At 32.4% G+C, this 23015-nt stretch overlaps 1 protein-coding gene across 1 annotated transcript; it reads right to left on the bottom strand.

Annotated features, from left to right (window-relative positions):
• Positions 1–4780: 4780 nt before the first annotated feature.
• On the bottom strand, positions 4781–22929 carry LOC128160762 (neurogenic locus Notch protein-like). The gene is made up of 8 exons (XM_052824099.1): positions 22904–22929; positions 12348–12503; positions 11451–11571; positions 11141–11319; positions 10286–10404; positions 5428–10200; positions 5136–5283; positions 4781–5031 (listed from the first exon to the last, which is right to left on the bottom strand). The coding sequence occupies exons 1-8, from the start codon at positions 22927–22929 to the stop codon at positions 4986–4988; spliced, it is 5568 nt and encodes a 1855-aa protein (XP_052680059.1). The 3' UTR covers positions 4781–4985.
• Positions 22930–23015: the final 86 nt, after the last annotated feature.

Here is a 23015-nt window from a genome sequence, read left to right as displayed (position 1 = left end):
ACACACCTACGCGTACCCGTACTTGTTTTAAATCTCAATTGCAACCTCTCTATTAAAGAGCATTTTTTACCTAATAATTAAATTACACAGAATGACATTGCTGCGAGAGATTCCTTCACCTTACAATAATAAAGTTTGATAGAGATTGACATAAAATATACTTAGGATGATGTGTAACAATTGTTGTCCATTTTATATATATGTATATATATATATATATGTACTTAATAATAACGAATTGGGGAATGCATCAACACGATTTCAATGCAAACATGTTTTAATGCTACAAATTCAAAGCCCTGTGATTGAAATGCTTTCATATTCAAAACATACAATTCAAATTGATTTAACGTGCGGAAATAAATGATCATTGTTTAACATTTTTTTTGATTTCCTTGATTACGTGTTTTAGCATTTCATGTCAATCTTAGCAAACTTTCGGACACACTTACAGAGTTGTGTTCCTTCTATTCTCTATTACATACTCTTGATCTTTTCTGTTGCAATTAATTTGAGAATAGGCCAAATATTAAATGTGATAGATTAACTAGGCTATTGAAACTCAAATTATAATGATTTTAGTTTACAACTAGTGTATTTTTAATGTTATGAAAATGAAATGTTCTAACTCTTTTGTGGTTATTTAGCTCATTAATCATATTTACTGTTATCAATTGATATAAATTATTATCGTGTGTTCATTTATATTCATTGGCATTATGTTATCCCAAAAAGTATTCTGTAAACTGTTAATCAAATTCAATCAAAGAATTGACAAAGATTATGCGACCTTGTATAAGATTGATTCTTGGTAAATATGACAATCATATTGTTTAACTGTTCTTCAGACAATTTTATAAGTAAAGCCACGCATAAATTTACAAGTTAAATATCTAAAGGAAAACATGACAAACTGAGTCCTAGTCTATGATTCCATGGTGTCAAGTCATCATGCGAACTAGCAAGGATGAGCATGGCTGAAACATTGCAAATAATTATGAAATAAAATAAAATTCATGTAATATATTTTCCATTTAAATCTAGTGTTTATTATCATATTTTACCGGTTAACTTTCAATATTGACCTGACTAACCTTAAATATCATCATTTAGCCGATTCATTTTTCTTTAACCTTATCATTGGCAATCTGATTATTTTATTGAGTAAATGGGGATCGCTTTAATATTTCACTTTCATTAACTTTAGAGGAAACACAATGTTATTTGAAATAATATGAGCATACTTGAAATTATATCAATTCTGATCTTAAGGTAACTCTGTACCTATAAAATTATGGGTTCAAATTTCAAAAACTTATTGGACTTGAATTTCATCAAAACATAAAGAAAATATATATGTATCCATACTATTTAAGATGTAAGGTAATAAAAACCAAAGGCTGAAATTATCATCTGAAAATCACACTTTTTCTTGTTTAAAAATTAAATAAAAGTTGATGGATACTTCTTTATATATTAAAATTTTATTACTTACTATGCCAGAAAACTAAAATTAATGAAAAAGAAAGAAAAAAATTGTTTACATTAGAAAAATTATAGCATTTAGATATATCACTTAGAGAAAAATAGAAAAGAGTTATTTACCTTTGTCATTATTGAATTATGTCAAATATAAGGATGAAAAACGCTTATAAAATATCTCGAAGTAAACACCGATTTGAGTTTTTGATGTGCACCTATAATAACTTAGAAATTACAAATCTACTTGCAAGAATTTTAATGAATTCATGGTTTATGTAAAATGTATGACGTCACAGAGGGTGGATTTACTTTAATTATCAATATGGACCACTTTGGTCATGTACTGTAATGTTTGAAATTCTATCGTGTGTTTTTTTTTAAATTTTACATTGAGGCATAACAGATGTTAAATTTCCTAAAATGAAGCGTATTTATTGACTAACATTCGTTAATAGATAAAAAAAAGAAACAGCAACATGAAAACAAATTATTACCTGAATTATTCATTATTCATTTGGATACATTTTCGATGTTTCGGACATACCAATCTTTGCTTCTTTGTATGATATTTTGAACAGAGAGAGGATGTTCTACGTTTCAAAACAGTTAGTTAAATGGAAATGATAACTATTCATTTGTCTCCCTTTTCATTTAAAAGTTTATATTCTTTTTCAAATTACACAAAATTGATTTTAACTTTATTACAGAAAACCTTAATGGGCTTTATAAAGTGTGAAATTCTGCGAGCTTAGTCACTGATTCATGGCAAAATTAATGCAAACTCAAGCTTGTTAACTATATTTTTTATGTCAAATACGACACAAGTGTGAAGTAATTATTTAAAATAAATAAATTGCACTTATTAAATCTGTTTAAAAACATTTTTTTTGTAAAAAAAAAAAAAGTGGATTAGATGGATACAACACTATGTCAAATTAGTTACATTTACCATGCTTCATGCTAAATCGAATTATTGTGTTTTGAACAGAAACCTAACCAATCTAACGGTTGATGTCATGACACACCATACATCTGTGCATGTTTAAAATGTTCTTCTGTATTATGAAATAGTTTTTCATCAATCTATCATCACATAACAATTGAATGATGGTTCAATTTCATTAGTTACTTTAATCATATCTCTTTATCAAAGATTGGTCTGCTTTTGTTTGCACAGGATATGCTGCTTCTGAATTGTGATGGTTAAGATCGTTTAGATATTCTGAGGATTTAAAATTTAATCATATACATGTATTCGATAATCGATAACATTTCGTCAGTTTCTGTGGTTAAGAGGGCTTGGTGGTCGTGGCCATTTTTAAACTTGTTTAATCTCTTAAGAAGAAAAGCTCTGTACAAAGATAAAGCAATCGTTGAAATTTGAAAAAAAACTAATTTATTTTAAATTATTTTTAACCTTATGATAGATTTTAGCACAACAAATCATATCTGAAAAATTAAGAAAAAATTGATGGTTAATTTGTTGACCATCAAGCCTTTTTAACACATAGTTTTTTTCCTTCTTTTTTATCACTGATATGTAAAAGAATCCAATGGATAAATTGGTGCACCTAGTTAAACAAGAGGCCATAGGACCACATCGCTCACTTGAGCAACAGTGGCCTTAACTCTGATCAAATTAGCATAACAGTATAAAAATCAAACTATATTGACAACTAAGTACAGCAGATTTTGCTCTTAAAAATTAAAAAAATCTGGCAATTTTATCCACTTTTTTGTAGGTAAATAACAAGCCCCTTTTGTTGTTGTACCTGTAAGGCGATTTTTCTCTTTTCCTATATAAACACCCTCCCTCGCTTTATGAACCACTTTTCTCTAAGGAATAATGGTTTTATCCAACTTTAATCTGCACAACCTGTGTTTTTAAACAAATTACTGCTCTTTGGACTGAAAACAATTCGAAAATATTTTTTACGATTTTCTCTTAATAATCCTATCTAAAATTCATTTCCCCAGTGTGGCCCCACCCCTACCCCCGGGGACCATGATTAGAACAAACTTGAATCTACACTACCTGAGGATGCTCCATACAAGTTACAGTTTTTCTGGTCTAATAGCTTTTAAGAATATTTTTTTAAAGATTTCTCACTATATACCTATGTAAAATTCATCCATCATTGTAGCCCCACACTGCCCCCGGTCCCCATTATTTGAACAAACTTCACTACCTGAAGAAGACTTCACACAAGTTAAAAGTTACTTATGTAGCAATATACCTTCATCACCTGCATATGTTGTTTTTGTCTATCAGTTAATTTGATACGCAAGGGCATGCTTTTCGTTTGAACAGTTCCTAAGACGAAGCAAGCTACTGACAAACAAGTTGATAAAACAGGACTATCAACAGTCTCGCTTGAAATAATCTTTTCGTAAGTAATATGGTCGATACAACGACCTTGCGAGCAAATACAATATTCCACTGGGTCGCATGCTGACTGTCGATTTTCATACTAATTGTTAGACCATAATTAATAACCGAATTGTCTACCAACATTTCCGATTTTTTCCCGATTAAGACAAAGAGCACACAGCTGGTGTGACCGGTCAGCAGAGGATGCTCACTTCTCCTAGGCGCCTGATCCTACCTCTAACTATTTGGAGGTCCGTTTTGCTCTGCTTTGAATTTGTTTTCCGTTTTATGGATTTTTGAGATGGTTCACGGTTTGTTATTATCATTTTTTATTTGACTGCATACACTTATATATGCATAGAAAATTAGGCAAAGGTCCAAGGTACTTCGATTTAAACGTACAAAGGTTTTAGGAAAAGTTGTAATAAAGGGTATCCGAGGATGGAGCTCTGTCATCTGATTGGCATAGTCATGCCATTCAGTCACCATTCCAGACTTCAGTTTATTGAATGGCAGATCATTATCTTGTGTATGATAAAGGATGGAAAAGGATAATAAAAGAGAAAAAAGTTTAAAGACGGGCGCCTCTGTTTATATCAAGGGTGCAAAGATCCCGTATCTTATACGAAATAAAAAATAAAGTAACATGTATAGATGATATCTTTACTCTTATCAATGATCATTTATAAATTATTTATTACATGTTTTTTTGTTATTTGTAGCATTGTTTTGAACACAGACAAACATTTCTTTAGTATCTTGAAGGTGGATTATGTATCCTGCTTGATTCAAAATCACACCAAATAATCATTCAAGTGCAGAAAAAATGCACAATCATAGAATATCTTGACTGCTGTTTTTATTGATATTTCGTTCAGTGTAATTTTCGCCCTTCTACACTTATAAACACTTTTGCTCCATCTTTAATTCGTTAAGACATAGTTATGTTTAAAAAAAAGATAATATGGGACATTAAAATTCGTTAAGTTTTGGATTCACCAAATGAAAACAAGTTGGTAAAGGTCAAAAGGGATGAAATTAAATAGGCGGCTACTCCATTTATAAAGGAAATAATAACATGTTATATACAATTGTATGACAAATGATTAAATTGAAAAAAAAACACCAAAACTTAAAGCTGGCACGATGCGTTGTATTTTAGGTAAATGGCGTTTTCCCTGCCAAAAAAAAATCAAATTCATCAAAACGTTAAGAGAAATATATCTAGTATCACAACAACGGAATTCAAAATGAATGTAAACCAAGCAATGTGTGTCCTTACCATGTCACAACCGTTAAACGCAGTGGATGTAACTCAAGTTTTCTGTTGCCTTTACAACCATTCAATTTTTGTTTTAACAGGCCCATATTCAATACTGCTTTCATTCCATTAGACGTAAATGGAAGTTTGATAGTGTAAACCAATTTTCCTAAAATATACAAAACCATCCTTACAATGCATGAAATAATAAACTACTTGCAATTTCTTTTTATTTGTAATTTACCTTGAGAAGTCATGAATATTGTTTCACGAAAGAGGTGTTTAATAGATAAATGCAAAAATAAGTACACACCATTTAATAAGCTTCTTTTGCGACGGTTATCTTCCCAAACACATGTAAATCCACCAGCATTATTATAGCATACCGATCTTGCTGGGCATAAATTAAAAGCACATTCATCCATGTCGAGTTCACAATTTTTTCCATCATATCCTGCATGGCAATGGCAAATATATCCATCTGATTCTAAAGCACATGATCCGTTATTTTGGCATGGATTAGATGCACAAGGATCAATTATGCTACAAGAGTTTCCCATGAAACCTTGATTGCAAAAACAAACATATCCTGTATTGTTGTTAACACATACACCTTTATCGTTGCACGGATTAGTGAAGCAATAATTATACAACTCACAATTTCTTCCTAACCATTGAGGTGGGCAATTACAAGAATAGGACGTGTTCGAATTGACACAGATGCCATTGTTTAAACACAGCGAACTATTACAATAATCACGTCTTTCACAATTCGACCCTGTCCATCCATGTAGACAATCACATTTATAGTTACTTCCAGCAGTTTGACAGACCCCTCCTTGTTGACATGGGTTTGAACTACAAAAATCATATTTATCACACGTTGTACCATACCATTTATCAGAACAGAAACATTGGAAGGATGTATCCGTATTAAAGCATGTACCATTATTAAAACAGGTATCAAACAAACAATAGTCTCTCTTTTCACAGTTTTTCCCTATCCATCCCATAGAACAATTGCAAAAGTAACTAAAGCCCGACTCAATGCATTGACCATTGTTTTGACACGGTGAGCTTATACAAGGGTGATACTCACAGGCATATGCTGTGGGTTTGTTGATGCAAATTTCTAGAGGGCCACATGAATTATTTGAGCAAAAGTTTCTTTGCTTGCATGTCGAACCAATCCAGCTTTTTGAACAATTACATGTTGGTCCATCTATCGTATCAATGCACTGACCTTCATTTGCACATACAAATGTGCTACAGTCTTGACAGAGAAAGCCATTTTCTTTGTTAACGCATACTTTATTTTGAGGACACGGGTCCCTGGTGCATTCATTGACGTCAAGTTCGCAATGAAAACCAGTCGTTTGCTCAGAGCATTTGCAGAAGTATAACCCATGAGTATTAAAGCAAGTGCCACCATTTTTACAGGGAGACAATAAACACTCATCAATATCAAGATCGCAATGTCGACCTTTAAATCTATTGTCACAATTACAGTAATATGTTTCCTCTAGGTCAATGCAAGTAGCGTTGTTTTTACATGGATTATAAGAACATGATTTGATATGACTTTCACAGTGTCGACCAGCCCACGAAGTTTCACATAAACACGAAAAGTTACCTTCCTTATTCACACACGTCCCATACAATCCACATGGCGAGTACTTGCATTCATCAACATCTTTTTGACAAGAATCTCCTTCCCAGTGCTCTGAACATGAACAACTATAACCGTTTATCTTATCAACGCATGTACCATTGTTTTTGCAAGGGCCTGATATACATTCGTTGATATTTACCTCGCATTGTAACCCTCCCCATCCATGTTCGCAAAAACAAGTATAATTTCCTAGATCATTGAAACAAAATCCATGTCCGTTGCACGTGTCTTTTATCAAACATTCGTCTACATCTATTTCGCATCGTGGCCCTGTCCACTCTTTGATACATTTACATTCAGCTGTAACTGACCCATTAATGATTTCAGTATGAAGATTGTTAAATAACGCTAAATTGACTACACTATTTGCATGGTTCAATATTAAAGGAAAACATGTCCCTCCATTTGCACAAATGTTCGTTTGACAGGGATCTGGAAAATCACAGTTATGACCAATCCATCCATCTGTACATTCACAGTGGTACGCCGAAGTTGACAAGTCCGCTGAACAGATTCCGTGGTGACTACAAGTGATATTTTCGCATGCATTGACTTGACAAGTTTCCCCTAACCACTGCGTATCACAAATGCAATGATATGAACCAAGCCTGTTTTTACAAGTTCCATGCTTTCCACAAGGTGAACTGTAACAAAAATCTGGAATACTGCAAAATGAACCAGTCCAACCAGATATACAAGAGCAGCTAACATTAGACTGAACCATGGAACAATTGCCGTGCGAATTACAAGGGTTATCCAAAACACAAACGTTCCTTTCATTACACTTGTGACCCGTCCACATGTGCATGCAGTTGCACTCGTAACCATTTGAATGTGATATACATGTTCCATTATTTTCGCATGGATTTTCGAAACAAAAATCATACTTTTTGCATTGATGTCCAATGTAACCGTCGTCACAAAAGCAGGTAAAGTTAAGAGGATTATTTTGACATAAACCGTGATGTCCGCATGGTGAACTAGAACAAAAATCAACTGATGAGCAGTTGTCACCAGCCCAACCAACATCACAAATGCATGTAAACCCTCTTTCTGTATTACTGCATTTTCCGTGCCCCCCACATGGACTTTGAGAGCAATAATTAACCTTAGTACAGTAGATACCATATAACCCAGTAGGGCAATCGCATGAGTATCCATTTAAGGTTTCTATGCATAAACGAGGAAATGCACAAGTGATGTTTTTACAAAAATTAGTTATATTGCACGATTTTCCGAAACGGTCCTTTTCACAGAGACAAAAATAATCGTTTTTTCCAGAAAAGCATGTCCCATGGTTGGAACAGGTAATATCATGACAGTAATCATAGTGTTCGCATTCTGAACCTAGCCATCCTTTCTCACATTCACACAAATAACCCTTTGAATTGCTTTCTGGATAACATTTTCCATGATTATTGCAAGAAGATGATTTACATTGTTGTTTAATTAGTGACGTAGGGGTAAACGGAAAAAATGATGATGTCGGATAATAACCCACTGATTGACAAACGTTTCCAAAGAAACCTGGTAAACAAATACACGTATAGTTAGATATTCCATTTAGACACGTTGCGCCATTCTGACAATTATGACTAGAACAAAAAGTATGTTCACAATTCGTTCCAGTATATCCTAGATTACATGTACAATTGTATGAATTGCGGTTATTGTGACATACGCCTTCATTAGAGCAGTTATTGGTGTAGCAATAATCCATTATTTCGCAGTTTTGACCGGTATAACCACCAATACAGACACATTTATAGCTGTTAACTTCGTTATGGCACCGACCATGGTTTGAACAATGTTGATTATGGCAGTGATCTACTGCATTACAGATACCACCCGTGAATCCAATTGGACATGTACAATTGAAACCATTTTGGATGTTTGTACAGTTTCCATGTGTGCACGGATTACTGTGACAATAGTTTTTTAGTTCACAGTTTCTTCCTAGGTATTCTGATAAACATTGACAGATATAGCCATTTTTATCGTTGGTACAATTTCCATGACCGTTGCAGTTTTGTCCATTGCAAAAATTCTGTTTTTCACAGAAAGCTCCGATGTAATTTGAGGGACACGTACAAGTATGGTTTAATGATCCTGATACTGATTTACAAGTTGATCCATGCTGACACTTGTGATTATAGCAGCTGTCGTGCTCGCAATCTTTTCCAGAGTAACCGGTTCTACAGTGGCACGAATAAGTATTCCCACCATTCTGACAAATTCCTCGAGAATTGCAATTCTGGCCGTGACAGTAATTACGTGTTTGACAGTGATTCCCAATAAACCTAGGATCACATTTACATGTATAGCCTGAATGACCATTAACACATGTTGCACCATTTTGACATTGGTTTAAATCACAGTACGTGTGTTCACAATCGTGTCCTGTGTATCCAGCGTTGCAGTGACATGAGTAAGAGCTTTCCCTGTTTTGACACCTGCCATGACGAGAACAGGTTTCACCAAAGCAATAATCATGCTCACAGTCTTTACCAGTATATCCAGAATGACAAGTACATTTATAGCTGTCGTTGATTACACGGCATGTTCCATGATTTGTGCAATCGTTCCCATAGCAATAATTTGTAGTTTCACAATTTTGGCCAATATATCGTGCATCACAATGACAAGAATATGTATTATTGTCACTTGTACAGTTTCCTATATTGTTACAGTTCTTTCCAAAACAATGATCTGTAAATTCACAGTCAGTGCCTTTGAATCCACCAATACAATTGCATCTATATCCATTACTTAGTATCTTGCATGATCCATGGTTGCTACATTCATTTCCTGCACAGTAGTTAAAAGCTTTGCATGTTGGACCCATAAAATTATTTACGCAGTTGCATGAAAAGTTGGATGCAGTGTTTATACATATGCCTGAATTATGACATGGATTGCTAGCACAAAAATCATTTTGTTCACAAAATTGTCCATAAAATCCCTTTGGACAATAACATGTATAATTTGATTCCCCGATTACACATGTTGAATTATTTTTACATTGATTGTTTAAACAAAAATTGTTTACGGAACAATCCGTTCCAGAGTAGCCATTGTTGCATTGGCACATTGGTTTTCTGTGTCTCACAATGCATTTACCATGATTACCACACGTGACACCATTGCAGCTGGTCCCAGTTAAATGTTCACAGTTTTCTCCCGACGTTCCCCGTCGACAATTACATTGATAACTACCTATTTTGTTAACGCACTCTCCTCCATTACAAGGCTCTAACAGACACTCATCTTCATCTAATTGACACTTTAGACCGTAGACAGATGCTTGACAGGTACAGTGAAAACTACCAGCAGTGTTTGTACAGTTACCGCGGCTGCAGAAACTTTTTGTATTGCATTCATTGATATCATGGTCACAGTTTCTACCTGTCCAACCTGTTAAGGTAAAATCAACTTTATTTTAAGATAATACGAAAGAGTAACAGAGGATAAAACTTGTTAGTTTCAATAAATAACGTACCCATTGCACAGTAGGTGTGTCCATTAACGACACATTTTCTTGGATTACCGGGACAATGAGCGCGACAATCTGATCCATAGTAACCTTCAGAACAGTAAGCCTTGTATGAGATCTGAATGCTGGAATACAAACAATTAAAAATATGATGTACTTTCATTAGTTTTATTGAAAACATTATATAACAATTAATCATAATGATACTTGTATGAACGAAGGGATAAAAAAATCTTATAAGAAATGTTATTTGATCTTTCATGCTAAAGTGATAGAATAATTATTTTTCAATTTGTTCTGCATTTTATGTTTTGTATTTTTCATTGGACTTTTTTAAAACTGTTCGCTATCACCACATTTCATTAAATACTTTACCGTTCATACAATAAAAATGTCAGATATAATTTTTTACTCTTTATTTTGTACCCAAGAACACAGATTGAACAATGTAATATGCATTTTTTTGTTAGCTTGCTTTCTTGCAATATAATGAGCTGAGTGTTACATGTATTAATGTCCCTGAAGAAATTATACAGAACATAATCAACATAAATTTTTACTCTCCAAAATGTTTATTTATTTACCCCTTTTTAAATGTAAAATTAAATGAAATATGAAAGCAGTATTATGACTCCCAAATCATTCAAGCAGATTTATTTTCAAGATTAGTGTAATTTTTAGAAAAGGTTCAAAGTCAAGTGCCGATCAACACCTGCAAGCTTTATTCATATCATGGGTAAATCTTCTTTTTTGATATTCATTTGACAAAAAATGAAGATTCATACATAAATTCTTAAGATATCACCTCCTTTAAAAGATAATTAAAGTTTATATAAAGGATTTTTAAATGTATATCAAAACCTGAATGTGGTTCCATCCTTTATAAAATTAGCAGTAAATTTCTTCTGCCCCCAGTGCTGCGACAATACGTTGTCTCCTATTCTCAGTTTGTAATCAGAAATATCAGACTGGTAGATGAGTGGAACTGATGATGGCTGTAGGTCTCCCACGCTGATTGAGATCTTGTCTACATATTTATTCTTCGAAGACAATAATTAATATATAATAATTTATTTCAACCATACGATCAAAATGAAATACGTCCGACAGATAAGTAATATCAAAGTCTAGAAAAATAGATGTTCAAATGTACAATAATAAGACATGTTACCCAGTTATCGACTTTTAGATACTGAGGATTTGTTGAGTTGCCAACTTTGGATCCATACACAACATCATTACGTTTCATATCAAGTGTTGTTGTAAAGCTTGTTTGACAATTTGTTTTGTCTCTAATATAAAAAACGAATAAGAAAAACATTATTAGATCTGTTACATATTCTTCCTTACATATCCAATAATTTGTAATGCATGTTAAGTTCATGATCTGTCCTCACGATTAAAAGCTAACAACAAGCGAATCAAGCTCTAAGAACCAGCGCACGGAAGAAAGCTCGAGCTTAATTCATAGATTCGCCGAGGAAAAACTTTTCCTTAGCATCTCAGCTTTTTTTAACTTCCGCAGTGCTATGCCAAAAAGGCTGACCTTTCACTAGGATTTCATGGTTTCTTGAGGTATCTCAACTTGTATAGAGTATCGCAAAAAGTCTCATTGACTTCGCCCATTTTCCTAAACTGTAGAGATGGACCACAATGCATCTGCACTGCAGTTTACGTGTTATAATTACTTGCTATATGAATTTGATATACGATCGCACGGTTAAATAGTTTTTGTTTTAATTTGTTTATGGCATAGATAAGTTGTTTAAGCTTTCAAAAATTAAAAACAAATTCATGTAGAAGTTGCAAATTCATCTTAAAGTTGCAACTTTTCAATGAAAATTGATAAATAACACTCAAATAACACAAGGGAACAAACAAGGAATACTCATAACTATGAGAAAATTCACGTTTACGGATTTTACTGATCAAATTACTGAGTAAAAGACTGTTTTAAGGTGCAGCAAGTCAATTGGATTTAGATGACAATGGTGCAAAATATTTGCAGTCCTGTTGCGCTCGCCCCAATGGTCACAACGTACAACATATAACTATATAAATATTTTACTTGAGGCATACAGTAAGGACCGGTTTACACAGTTTTGTACAGTGTGTCCCATTTACACCCTGACAGCAGCCACCACCGTGGAGTCGTCCATCGCTTTTCACTTCATCAACGTGGATAAAGAAGGTTATGCTCCCTATTGCCACCTTAAATATAACTCTGTTGATGTACTATCATATCGTGAATGCAATAAAACTCTGTCTTTGATTGCTTTCAACTTAAAAAAATGTAATAACCGGTTAAAGCTTTCGGTGGTATACCGTATATCAGGTTTTTTTCCTGCGTGGATCCAATTTCCGCTTTGTTTGCGACGATTTCAGAATCGCGGAAAATAAATCATCGTAAATTTAATACAAAGTTTTGTTCTTGTAATAGAGTTTTCTCTTTCCTTATCAATAAAGTAAACAGGTAAATTACGGTACGATGAACTGTGTTCAGTTAGTTTAGTTAGAGGCAGATATTGCGGCATGCGCCAGATAAGAGGTATGTAAGTCTCGTTGTTTCTTTAAAATTCCATTGGCAAGCTAATTAAAACGGTCACTGTCCTTGCGTAAATCGATGTCTAATAATAACTGAGCTATTGGTACATGTATATGTAACGGTACATGATCTGTGACTGTTTGCGTCTCTCCAAAAAATATCGGTAATTATACCACATTAAGGAAATCGTGTAAATGGTTTTATTGTCTGAATTTTTCATTAATTAAGGATGACAATTTAGATACTTTTTTTACCTCTTACTTCACAGATTTAAACAAACGTGAATTATATTTTCATTATGACTTTGAAATAGTGAAAATTTGATTTGCGTAAATTTCATGTACCGTTCTAGGTTTTGATTTGCGAAAAAAAAACATGACGCGAAAAAAAAACCCGGATAAACGGTATATTTCGTGATAATTGCATAACAATTTTAGTTATCCTTTATGGATATTAGAACATATTTAAAACACGAAAATCCTAATTATTTATTGCAGTGTTTGCGTGACATTAGTTTTTAAATACAAGTTCTAAAACTCTGAGACACAATCTAAACTTTCATCTGGATTTGTAGACAACTTAATGAATTTGAAAATAAAATTCTCGACTTTTTTGAATAATTTGTTTTATAAAAAAGTTGAAGTTTTCTTTATTTTGAAACTGTTTGCTGTATTTAACATTCTTTTATGATCATATACATTTTTATACGAGGACTTCAAATGTAATAGATTTAATATTTGAATCAAGTAGTCAAATCAGTGTTACGATTAAAATAATTTAAGCAATGTTTCTAAATGCCTCTATGAAAATATCAAAATTGTCTTACCTCAATTATTGCCGAGAAAAAGATCAGACATGTAAATTTCAACCCAACCATAATGAAACGATATGTGCACTATTTGTTATTCAATATATTGAAGACTTCATATGTTATCTGGGGAAATGATAACGACAAACGGTTATATTTGATCTGTTTGCTCTGCCAGTGTAATCTTCGTGTTAGTTTACCAGTTGATAAAGTTGTAAAATCACTGTGAAAACAAATTGAGAACAATTAAATTAATTTTTTCTAGTTTAATGGCTGCTTATATTCATGAAAACGGTTTACAAGACTAGAATTCTTTTTATCTTTTACTGCGTAAAAAGTGTCAAATTGAAGATAAATGACGTTGGTTTCTCGGCAGACTGGAAATCACCGGATCAGTATCGATATTAATCTGGAAATTTTGCAGCAAAGAATGAAAGGCAAAAATAATTACAATTCGAAAGTCTTTGTTATTCTATTGATTAAAACAAGAAAGCATGCTTGCAAATATTCGTTTGAGTGTATATATCATAAAGTATTCCCTTGTCAATTGGGGACCACTTCTTCAGACAATCCTGATTAGGTTAAATAATCTAGAAAGCAAACGTTATGCTAAAAAATTTACATTCAGTGTATGTTTCCGCGTATGTTTGCATTGAAATTTGTGACATTCAATGTCCTTTGAATAAATTAGCTAATTCATGCACCATAAGCACAAATATAAACGTTATCACGTGTTTTGAGTTCATATGATATTTTAAGATTGAAGAAAATGTTCAAACTACCTAACAAAGATATGAAATAATGGGCAAAAATTGTTAAATTATATCTAATCGTCATTAAAAAAGATTTGTTGAACAAAGTTTCTGGTACTATGTTTTTGTCGCTCTCGTTTAACAATATAAAATTAAGCTCAAACCAATAAAATGATTTCATGGTTTATCCAAAAATAAACCAAAGCGTAACAGAAGTGAAAATGATGATAATTCAATCATAAAAGTTTTGACCCAAATTAAAAACCATCTTATGTTTTTAAGTACAGTGTTGATAATTCAATAAATCTTTGATTGCATGATATCAAATTGCATGTTGTAAAAATGACAATGAATGATTACTCTTGTTAAAAAATTTCGAAATTTTACGCAACAACAAGAAAGGAATTTATCTTCAATGCCTAACATCATTTAAAAATATTCTGTCAATTTTTACCCTAACGAAAGAACGTCAGAAATCTTCAATATCTTCTTTGGAATCATTGGCTGCATCTGCTTGTTTAATTTTGTATACATATTTCACTGTGATAATACTATAATGTATGTTTCCAGACTGCGAAAAACAATAATTACACCGATATTATTTTAGTTGCATTAAAATTAATATATTTTTTATGATGTTAAACTTCATGCACATATAAAAAATCACTATGACTTCTAAAACATATGTGGCATTTGTTAGTATGAATGTTTACCAATAAATGTTTTTTTTTAATCTGAAATAATATATTAACGTTTTTAACTAATACGCTTCAATATTTCTTATTTTTTAGTGGAAAAATGCATCAAAATTTCCTACATTTGCATGCACATTAATAAGAAATTCATCATTGATTTAATTAAGTAAATTCATGTCAAAAAACTGCGTCGAAATTTACGTACACTTTTATATCCTACAAGTTATGAAATCTCAACTGATGAATTACAAAAACGTTTACTAGTACGTGCAGTTGTTACACACGTACGCGTACCCGTACTTGTTTTAAATTTCAATTGCAACCTCTCTATTATAGAGCATTTTTTACTTAATGATTAAATTACACAGAATGACATTGCTGCGAGAGATTCCTTCACCTTACAATAATAAAGTTTGATAGAGAATGACAGAAAATAGACCTAGGGTGATGTGTAAAAATGTTTGTCTATTTTATATATATATGTACTTATTAATAATGAATTGGGGTATGCATAAACACGATTCCAATGCAAACCTTTTTATGCTACAAATTCAAAGCCCTGTGATTAGAATGCTTTCATATTCAAAACATATAATTCAAATTGATTTAATGTACGGAAATAAATGATCATTGTTTAACTCAATTTTCTTTTTGATTTCCTTGATTACGTGTTTTAGCATTTCATGTCTATTTTGGCAAACTTTCGGACACACTTACAGAGTTGTGTTCCTTCTATTCTCTATTACATACTTTTGATTTATATTTGAATTAAATGTTAAAGTTGTGTTTTTAACTCATTGAATTTAAGCTAAGTTTTTACAAGTATATTATTTGCGCTTGAATTAATATATTTACTGCTAAATCTTTTCTGTTGCAATTTATTTGAGAATAGGCCAAAAATTAAATTTGAAAGATTGACTAGGTTATTAAAACTCAAATTATAATGATTTCAGTTTACACCCCTAGTGTTTTTATAATGTTATGAAAATGAAATGTTCTAACCCTTTTGTGGTTATTTGGCTCACAAATCATATTTTTCATTATCAATTGATATAAGTTATTATCGTGTGTTCATTAATATTCATTGGCATTATGTTATCCCAAAAAGTACTGTGTAAACTGTTAATCAAATTCAATCAACGAATCGACAAAGATTATGCGACCTTGATTAAGATTGATTCTTGATAAATATGACAATCATATTGTTTAACTGTTCTTCAGACAAGCAAAGCCAAGCATAAATTTACAAGTTAAATATCTAGAGGAAAACATGACAAACTGACTCTTAGTCTATAATTCCACGGTGTCAAGTCATCATGCGAACTAGCAAGGATGAGCATGGCCGAAACATTGCAAATAGTTATGAAATAAAATAAAATTCATGTAATATATTTCCCATTTAAATCTAGTGTTTATTAACATATTTTACCGGTTAACTTTCAATATTGACCTGACTAACCTTAAATATTATCATTTAGCCGATTCATTTTTCTTAAACCTTATCATTTGCAATCTAGTCGTTTTAATGAGTAAATGGGGATTGCTTTAATATTTCACTTTCATAAGCTTTAGAGAAAACACAATGTTATTTTAAATAATATGAGCATACTTGAAAGTATATCAATTCTGATCTTAATGATCAATTTGGACCACTTTGGTCATGTACTGTAATGTTTGAAATTTTATCGTGTTTTTATTTAATTTTACATTGAGGCATAACAGATGTTAAATTTCCTAAAATGAAGCGTATTTATTGCCTTACATTCGTTAGTAGATAATAAAAAAAAGAAACAGCAACATGAAAACAAATTATTACCTGAAGTAAAGCTTATTCATTTGGATATATTTTCGATGTTTCGGACATCCCAATCTGTGCTTCTTTGTATGATGTTTTGAACAGAGAGAGAGGATGTTCTACGTTTCAAAACAGTTAGTTAAAAGGAAATGATAAATATTCATTTGTCTTCCTTTTCATTTAAAATTTATATTTTTTTTTTTCAAATTACACAAAATTAATTTTAACTTTATTTCAGGAAGCCTTGACGGGCTTTATAAAGTGTGAAATTCTGCGAGCTTAGTCACTGATTCATGGCAAAATTAATGCAAACTCAAGCATGTTAACTATATATCTTATGTTAAATACGACACAACTGTGAAGTAATTGTTTAATATAAATAAATCACACTTATTAAATCTGTTTAAAAATATTGAATTCAAATTATTTTTGTAAATAAAAGTGGATTAGAAGGATACAACACTATGTCAAATTAGATACATTTACCACGCTTCATGCTAAATCGAATTATTGTGTTTTGAATAGAAACCTAACCAATCTAACGGTTGATGTCAAGGCACACCATACATCTGTGCATGTTTAAAATGTTCTTCTGTTTTATGAAATAGTTTTTCATCAATTTATCATCACATAACAATTGAATGATGGTTCAATTTCATTAGTTACTTTAATCATATCTTTTTATAATTTAATTCTAGTTGTCACGCGTTTTCTGATTGGCTAAAAAATTATTAGGGTCTTCCGTTTCCAACGGAAGACCCTCTTGTTTTTCTTCGGTTTCTTTTTATTATTATTTTATTTTTTATTTTTTTTCTGACTCCTTCTCGGCTTTATATCTCAAAAAGTTTTCATCCGATTTCAATGAAATTTTCAGAGCTTTTGTAAACTTACCGTGCCTCAAAGATGTTAAAGTTTCAGCATTTACGTCACTTCCGTTCAAATTTGGCGGCCATTTTTTAATTTAAAAAAAGTGATTTTGTCCGGAAGAGATCTCCGTTAACTTTAAAGATATCGCTTTGAATTTTTTACTGATGATAGATGTATCAATTCTATAATGTACTGGGGGGTTTAAAATTTTGTTCATCAATTTTGCTCAAAACCGGAAGCAGTTCCAATTTTTGGAAATTTTCATTTTTTTGAACAAAATAAAACAATACTACAGTGTTATAGAACTTGCCATGGTGAATTCAAATCTGAAATCCGTTTGAAAATCAAACAAAGCATTACAGAGATGTCGGGGTTTAAAAATTGATTTTTCCGGAAATTTTGATTCCGCGTCCTTGGTTTAAGGAATAGCGTAATGTTCAAAGTAAAATTAATTTGTACCAAAAATAATTGTTAAGTCGTGCTTGAACACATTCGGATTTTTTTTTGTCAAGTCGTTCTTGAAATCAGAAAGGTTTTTGTTAATTCATACTTAAAATCATTCGGATTTTGTTAAGTCGTACCAGGAAGAATTCGATTTTTTCATCTTTTTGTTTTAGTTACTCTTGTTGTTGATTTAAGAGCTCTGCTTCTTACAGGAACTTCCTGCTTTACTTCCGACATTACCGGAAGACCCACTCGTTGCTTTGCAACGAGCTTTGCTCTAGTTTTATATCGTATAAAGAATGTTGCCTACGTCATAGTAAGAATAACGTCAAAAACGTATCAATACGCCTGACGTTATGTTTGAATTTTGTACAATTTTACATCATTTTAAAGGTCAAATGACCGTTTTTATCTACAATGAAAAGTTAAAAAAATTAAATTATAAGCAATGAATTTAATATTTATTAGTTTTATACGATATAAAATGGTTTGAAACAGTTTACGCTTTTTTATAAACCGCTTCGCGGTTTATAAAGCATAAACTGTCCCAAACCATTTTATATCGTATAAAACAAATAAATATTGAATTCATTCCTTAAATCAAAAATTGGTCTGCCATTGGTATGCTTTTGTTTGCACAGGATATGCAGCTTCTGAATTTTGATGTTTAAGATCGTTTAGATATTCTGAGGATTTAAAATTTAATCATATATCCAATCGATAACATTTCGTCAATTTTAGGAAGAAAAGCTCTGTACAAAGATAAAGCAAATGTTGAAATTTGAAGAAAAAAGCTAATTTTTTAAAATTTTTTTTTACCTAATGATAGATTTTAGCAAAACAAATCATATTTGAAAATTTAAGAAAAAAATGATGGTTAATTTGTTGACCATCAAACCTTCTTAACACATTTTTTTTTCTTTCCTTTTTGTCACTTATATGTAAAAGTTTGTCACTAATATGTAAAAGAATCCAATGGATGAATTGGTGCACCTAGTTAAACAAGAGGTCCAAAGGCCACATCGCTCATATGAGCAACAGTAGCCTTAATTCTGATCAAATTAGCATTACAATATCAAAATCAAAATATCTTGACAACTAAGTACAGAAGATTTTGCTCTTAAAATTAAAAAAAATCTGGCAATTTTATTCACATTTTTATGGTAAATACCAAGCTCCTTTGTTGTTTTACCTGTAAGAAGATTTTTCCCATTTCCTACATAAACCCCCTACCTCGCTTTATAAACCACTTTTCCCTAGGGAATAATGGTTTTATCCAACTTTAATCTGCACAACCTGTGTTTTTAAACAAATTACTGCTTTTTGGACTGAATACAATTCGAAAATATTTTTAACGATTTTCTCTATACATTCCTATCTAAAAATTCATTTCCCCAGTGTGGCCCCACCCCTACCCCCGGGGACCAACTTATGTAAAATTCACCCATCATTGTAGCCCCACACTGCCCCCGGTCCCCATTATTTGAACAAACTTCACTACCTGAGAAAGACTCCACACAAGGTAAAAGTTACTTATGTAGCAATATACCTTCATCACCTGCATATGTTGTTTTTGCCTAACAGTTGATTTGATACGCAAGGGCGTGCTTTTCGTATGAACAGTTTCTAAGACGAAGAAACCTACTGACAAACAAGTTGATAAAACAGTCTCGCTTGAAATCATCTTTTCGTAAGTTATATGGTCGATACAACGACCTTGTCAGCAAATATAATATTCCACTGGGTGGCATGCTGACTGACGATTTTCATACTAATTGTTAGACCATAATTAATTATTCCCCTAATTGTCTACGGACTTTTCCGATTTTTTCCCATTACGACAAAGAGCACACATCGGGTGTGACCGGTCAGCAAAGGATGCTGAATTCTCCTAGGCGCCTGATCCTACCTCTATCTATTTGGAGGTCCGTTTTGCTCTGCTTTGAATTTGTTTTCCGTTTTATGGAGTTTTGAGATGGTTCACAGTTTGTTACTATCATTTTTGATATTTGACTCCATACACTTATATATACATAGAAAATTAGGCGAAGTTCCAATGTACTTCGATTAAAACGTACAAAGGTTTTAGGAAAAGTTGTAATAGTAGGGTATCCCGGGATGGAACTCTATCATCTGATTGGCATAGTTATGATATTCAGTCACCATTCCAGACTTCAGTTTATTGAATGGAAGATCATCATCTTGTGTAGGATAAAGGATGAAAAAGGATAATAAAAGAGAAAAAAATTAAATACGGGCGCCTTGGTTATATCAAGAGTGCAAAGTAACATGTATAGATGATATCTTTACTCTTAACAAAATGATCATTAATTAGTTATTTATTACATAGTTTTTTGTTATTTGTATCATTGTTTTCAAACATACAAACTTTCCTTTAGAATCTTGAAGGTAGATTGTGTATGCTGCTTGATTCAAAATCACACATAATAATTATTCGAGTGTAGAACAATGCTCAATCATAGAATATCTTGCCTGTTGTTTTAGGGATATTTCGTCCAGTGTAATATTTGCCCTTTTACACTTCTAAACACTTACTTTTGCCCCATCTTTAATTCGTCAAGACATAGTTATGTTTAAAAAAAGATAATATGGGACATTAGAATTCGTTTTGGATTCACCAAATGAAAACAAGTTGGTAAAGGTCAAAAGGGATGAGAATAAATGGGCGACTTCTCCATTTATAAAAGAAATTATAACATGTTATATACAATTGTATGACAAATGATTAAATTGAGAAGAAAAAAAAACCAAATCTTAAAGCTGGCACAATGCCTTGTAATTTAGGTAAATGGAGTGTTCCCTGCAAAAAAAATCAAATTCATCAAAACGTTAAGAGAAATATATCTACTATCACAACTACGGAATTCAAAATGAATGTAAACCAAGCAATGCGTGTCCTTACCGTGTCACAACTGTTAAACGCAGTGGATGTAACTCAAGTTTTCTGTTGCCTTTACAACCATTCAATTTTTGTTTTAACAGGCCCATATTCAACACTGCTTTCATTCCATAAGACGTAAATGGAAGTTTGAAGGTGTAAACCAATTTTCCTAAAATATACAAAACCACCTTTACAATGCATGAAATAATAAACTAATTGCATTTTCTTCATTTTTTATTTGTAATTTACATTGAGAAGTTATGAATATTGTTTCAGGAAAGAGGTGATTAATAGATAAATGCAAAAATAAGTACACACCATTTAATAAGCTTCTTTTGCGACAGTTATCTTCCCAAACACATGCAAATCCACCAGCATTATTATAGCATACCGATATTGCTGGGCATAAATTAAAAGCACATTCATCCATGTCGAGTTAACAATTTTTTCCATCATATCCTGCATGGCAATGGCAAATATATCCATCTGATTCTAAAGCACATGATCCGTTATTTTGGCATGGATTAGATGCACAATGATCAATTATGATACAAGATTTTCCCATGAAACCTTGATTGCAAAAACAAACAAATCCTGTATTGTTGGTAACACATACACCTTTATCGTTGCACGGATTAGTGAAGCAATAATTATACAACTCACAATTCCTTCCTAACCATTGAGGTGGGCAAGTACAAGAATAGGACGTGTCCGAATTGACACAGATGCCATTGTTTAAACACAGCGAACTATTGCAATAATCACGTGTTTGACAATTCGACCCTGTCCATCCATGTAGACAATCACATATATAGTTACCTCCAGCAGTTTGACAGACCCCTCCATGTTGACATGGGTTTGAACTACAAAAGTCATATTTTTCACACGTTGTACCATACCATTTATCAGAACAAAAACATTGGAAGGATGTATTCGTATTAAAGCATGTACCATTATTAAAACAGGTATCACACAAACAATAGTCTCTCTTTTCACAGTTTTTCCCTATCCATCCCATAGAACAATTGCAATAGTAACTAAAGCCAGACACAGTGCATTGACCATTGTTTTGACACGGTGAGCTTATACAAGGGTGATACTCAAAGGCATACGCTGTGGGTTTGTTGATGCAAATTTCTAGAGGACCACATGCATTATTTGAACAAAAGTTTCTTTGCTTGCATTTCGAACCAATCCAGCTTTTTGAACAATTACATGTTGGTCCATCTATCGTATCAATGCACTGACCTTCATTTGCACATACAAATGTGCTACAGTCTTGACAGAGAAAACCATTTTCTTTGTTAACGCACACTGTATTTTGAGGACACGGGTCCCTGGTGCATTCATTGACGTCAAGTTCGCAATGAAAACCAGTCGTTTGCTCAAAGCATTTGCAGAAGTATGACCCATGAGTATTAAAGCAAGTGCCACCATTTTTACAGGGAGACAATAAACACTCATCAATATCAAGATCGCAATGTCGACCTTTAAATCTATTGTCACAATTACAGTAATATGTTTCCAGTAGGTCAATGCAAGTAGCGTTGTTTTTACATGGATTATAAGAACATGATTTGATATGACTTTCACAGTCTCGACCAGCCCACGAAGATTCACATAAACACGAAAAGTTACCTTCAATATTCACACACGTCCCATACAACCCACATGGCAAGTACTTGCATTCATCAACATCTTTTTGACATGAATCTCCTTCCCAGTGCTCTGAACATGAACAACTATAACCGTTTATCTTATCAACGCATGAACCATTGTTTTTGCAAGGGCCAGATATACATTCGTTGATATTTACCTCGCATTGTAACCCTCCCCATCCATGTTCGCAAAAACAAGTATAATGTCAGATGTATCTGACCCATTAATGATTTCAGTATGAAGATTGTTAAATAACGCTAAATTGACTA

Source organism: Crassostrea angulata, chromosome 8 (assembly GCF_025612915.1).
Source record: "Crassostrea angulata isolate pt1a10 chromosome 8, ASM2561291v2, whole genome shotgun sequence".
Classification (NCBI taxonomy): domain Eukaryota; kingdom Metazoa; phylum Mollusca; class Bivalvia; order Ostreida; family Ostreidae; genus Magallana; species Magallana angulata.
This window is presented reverse-complemented; position numbering and strand designations above follow the sequence as displayed.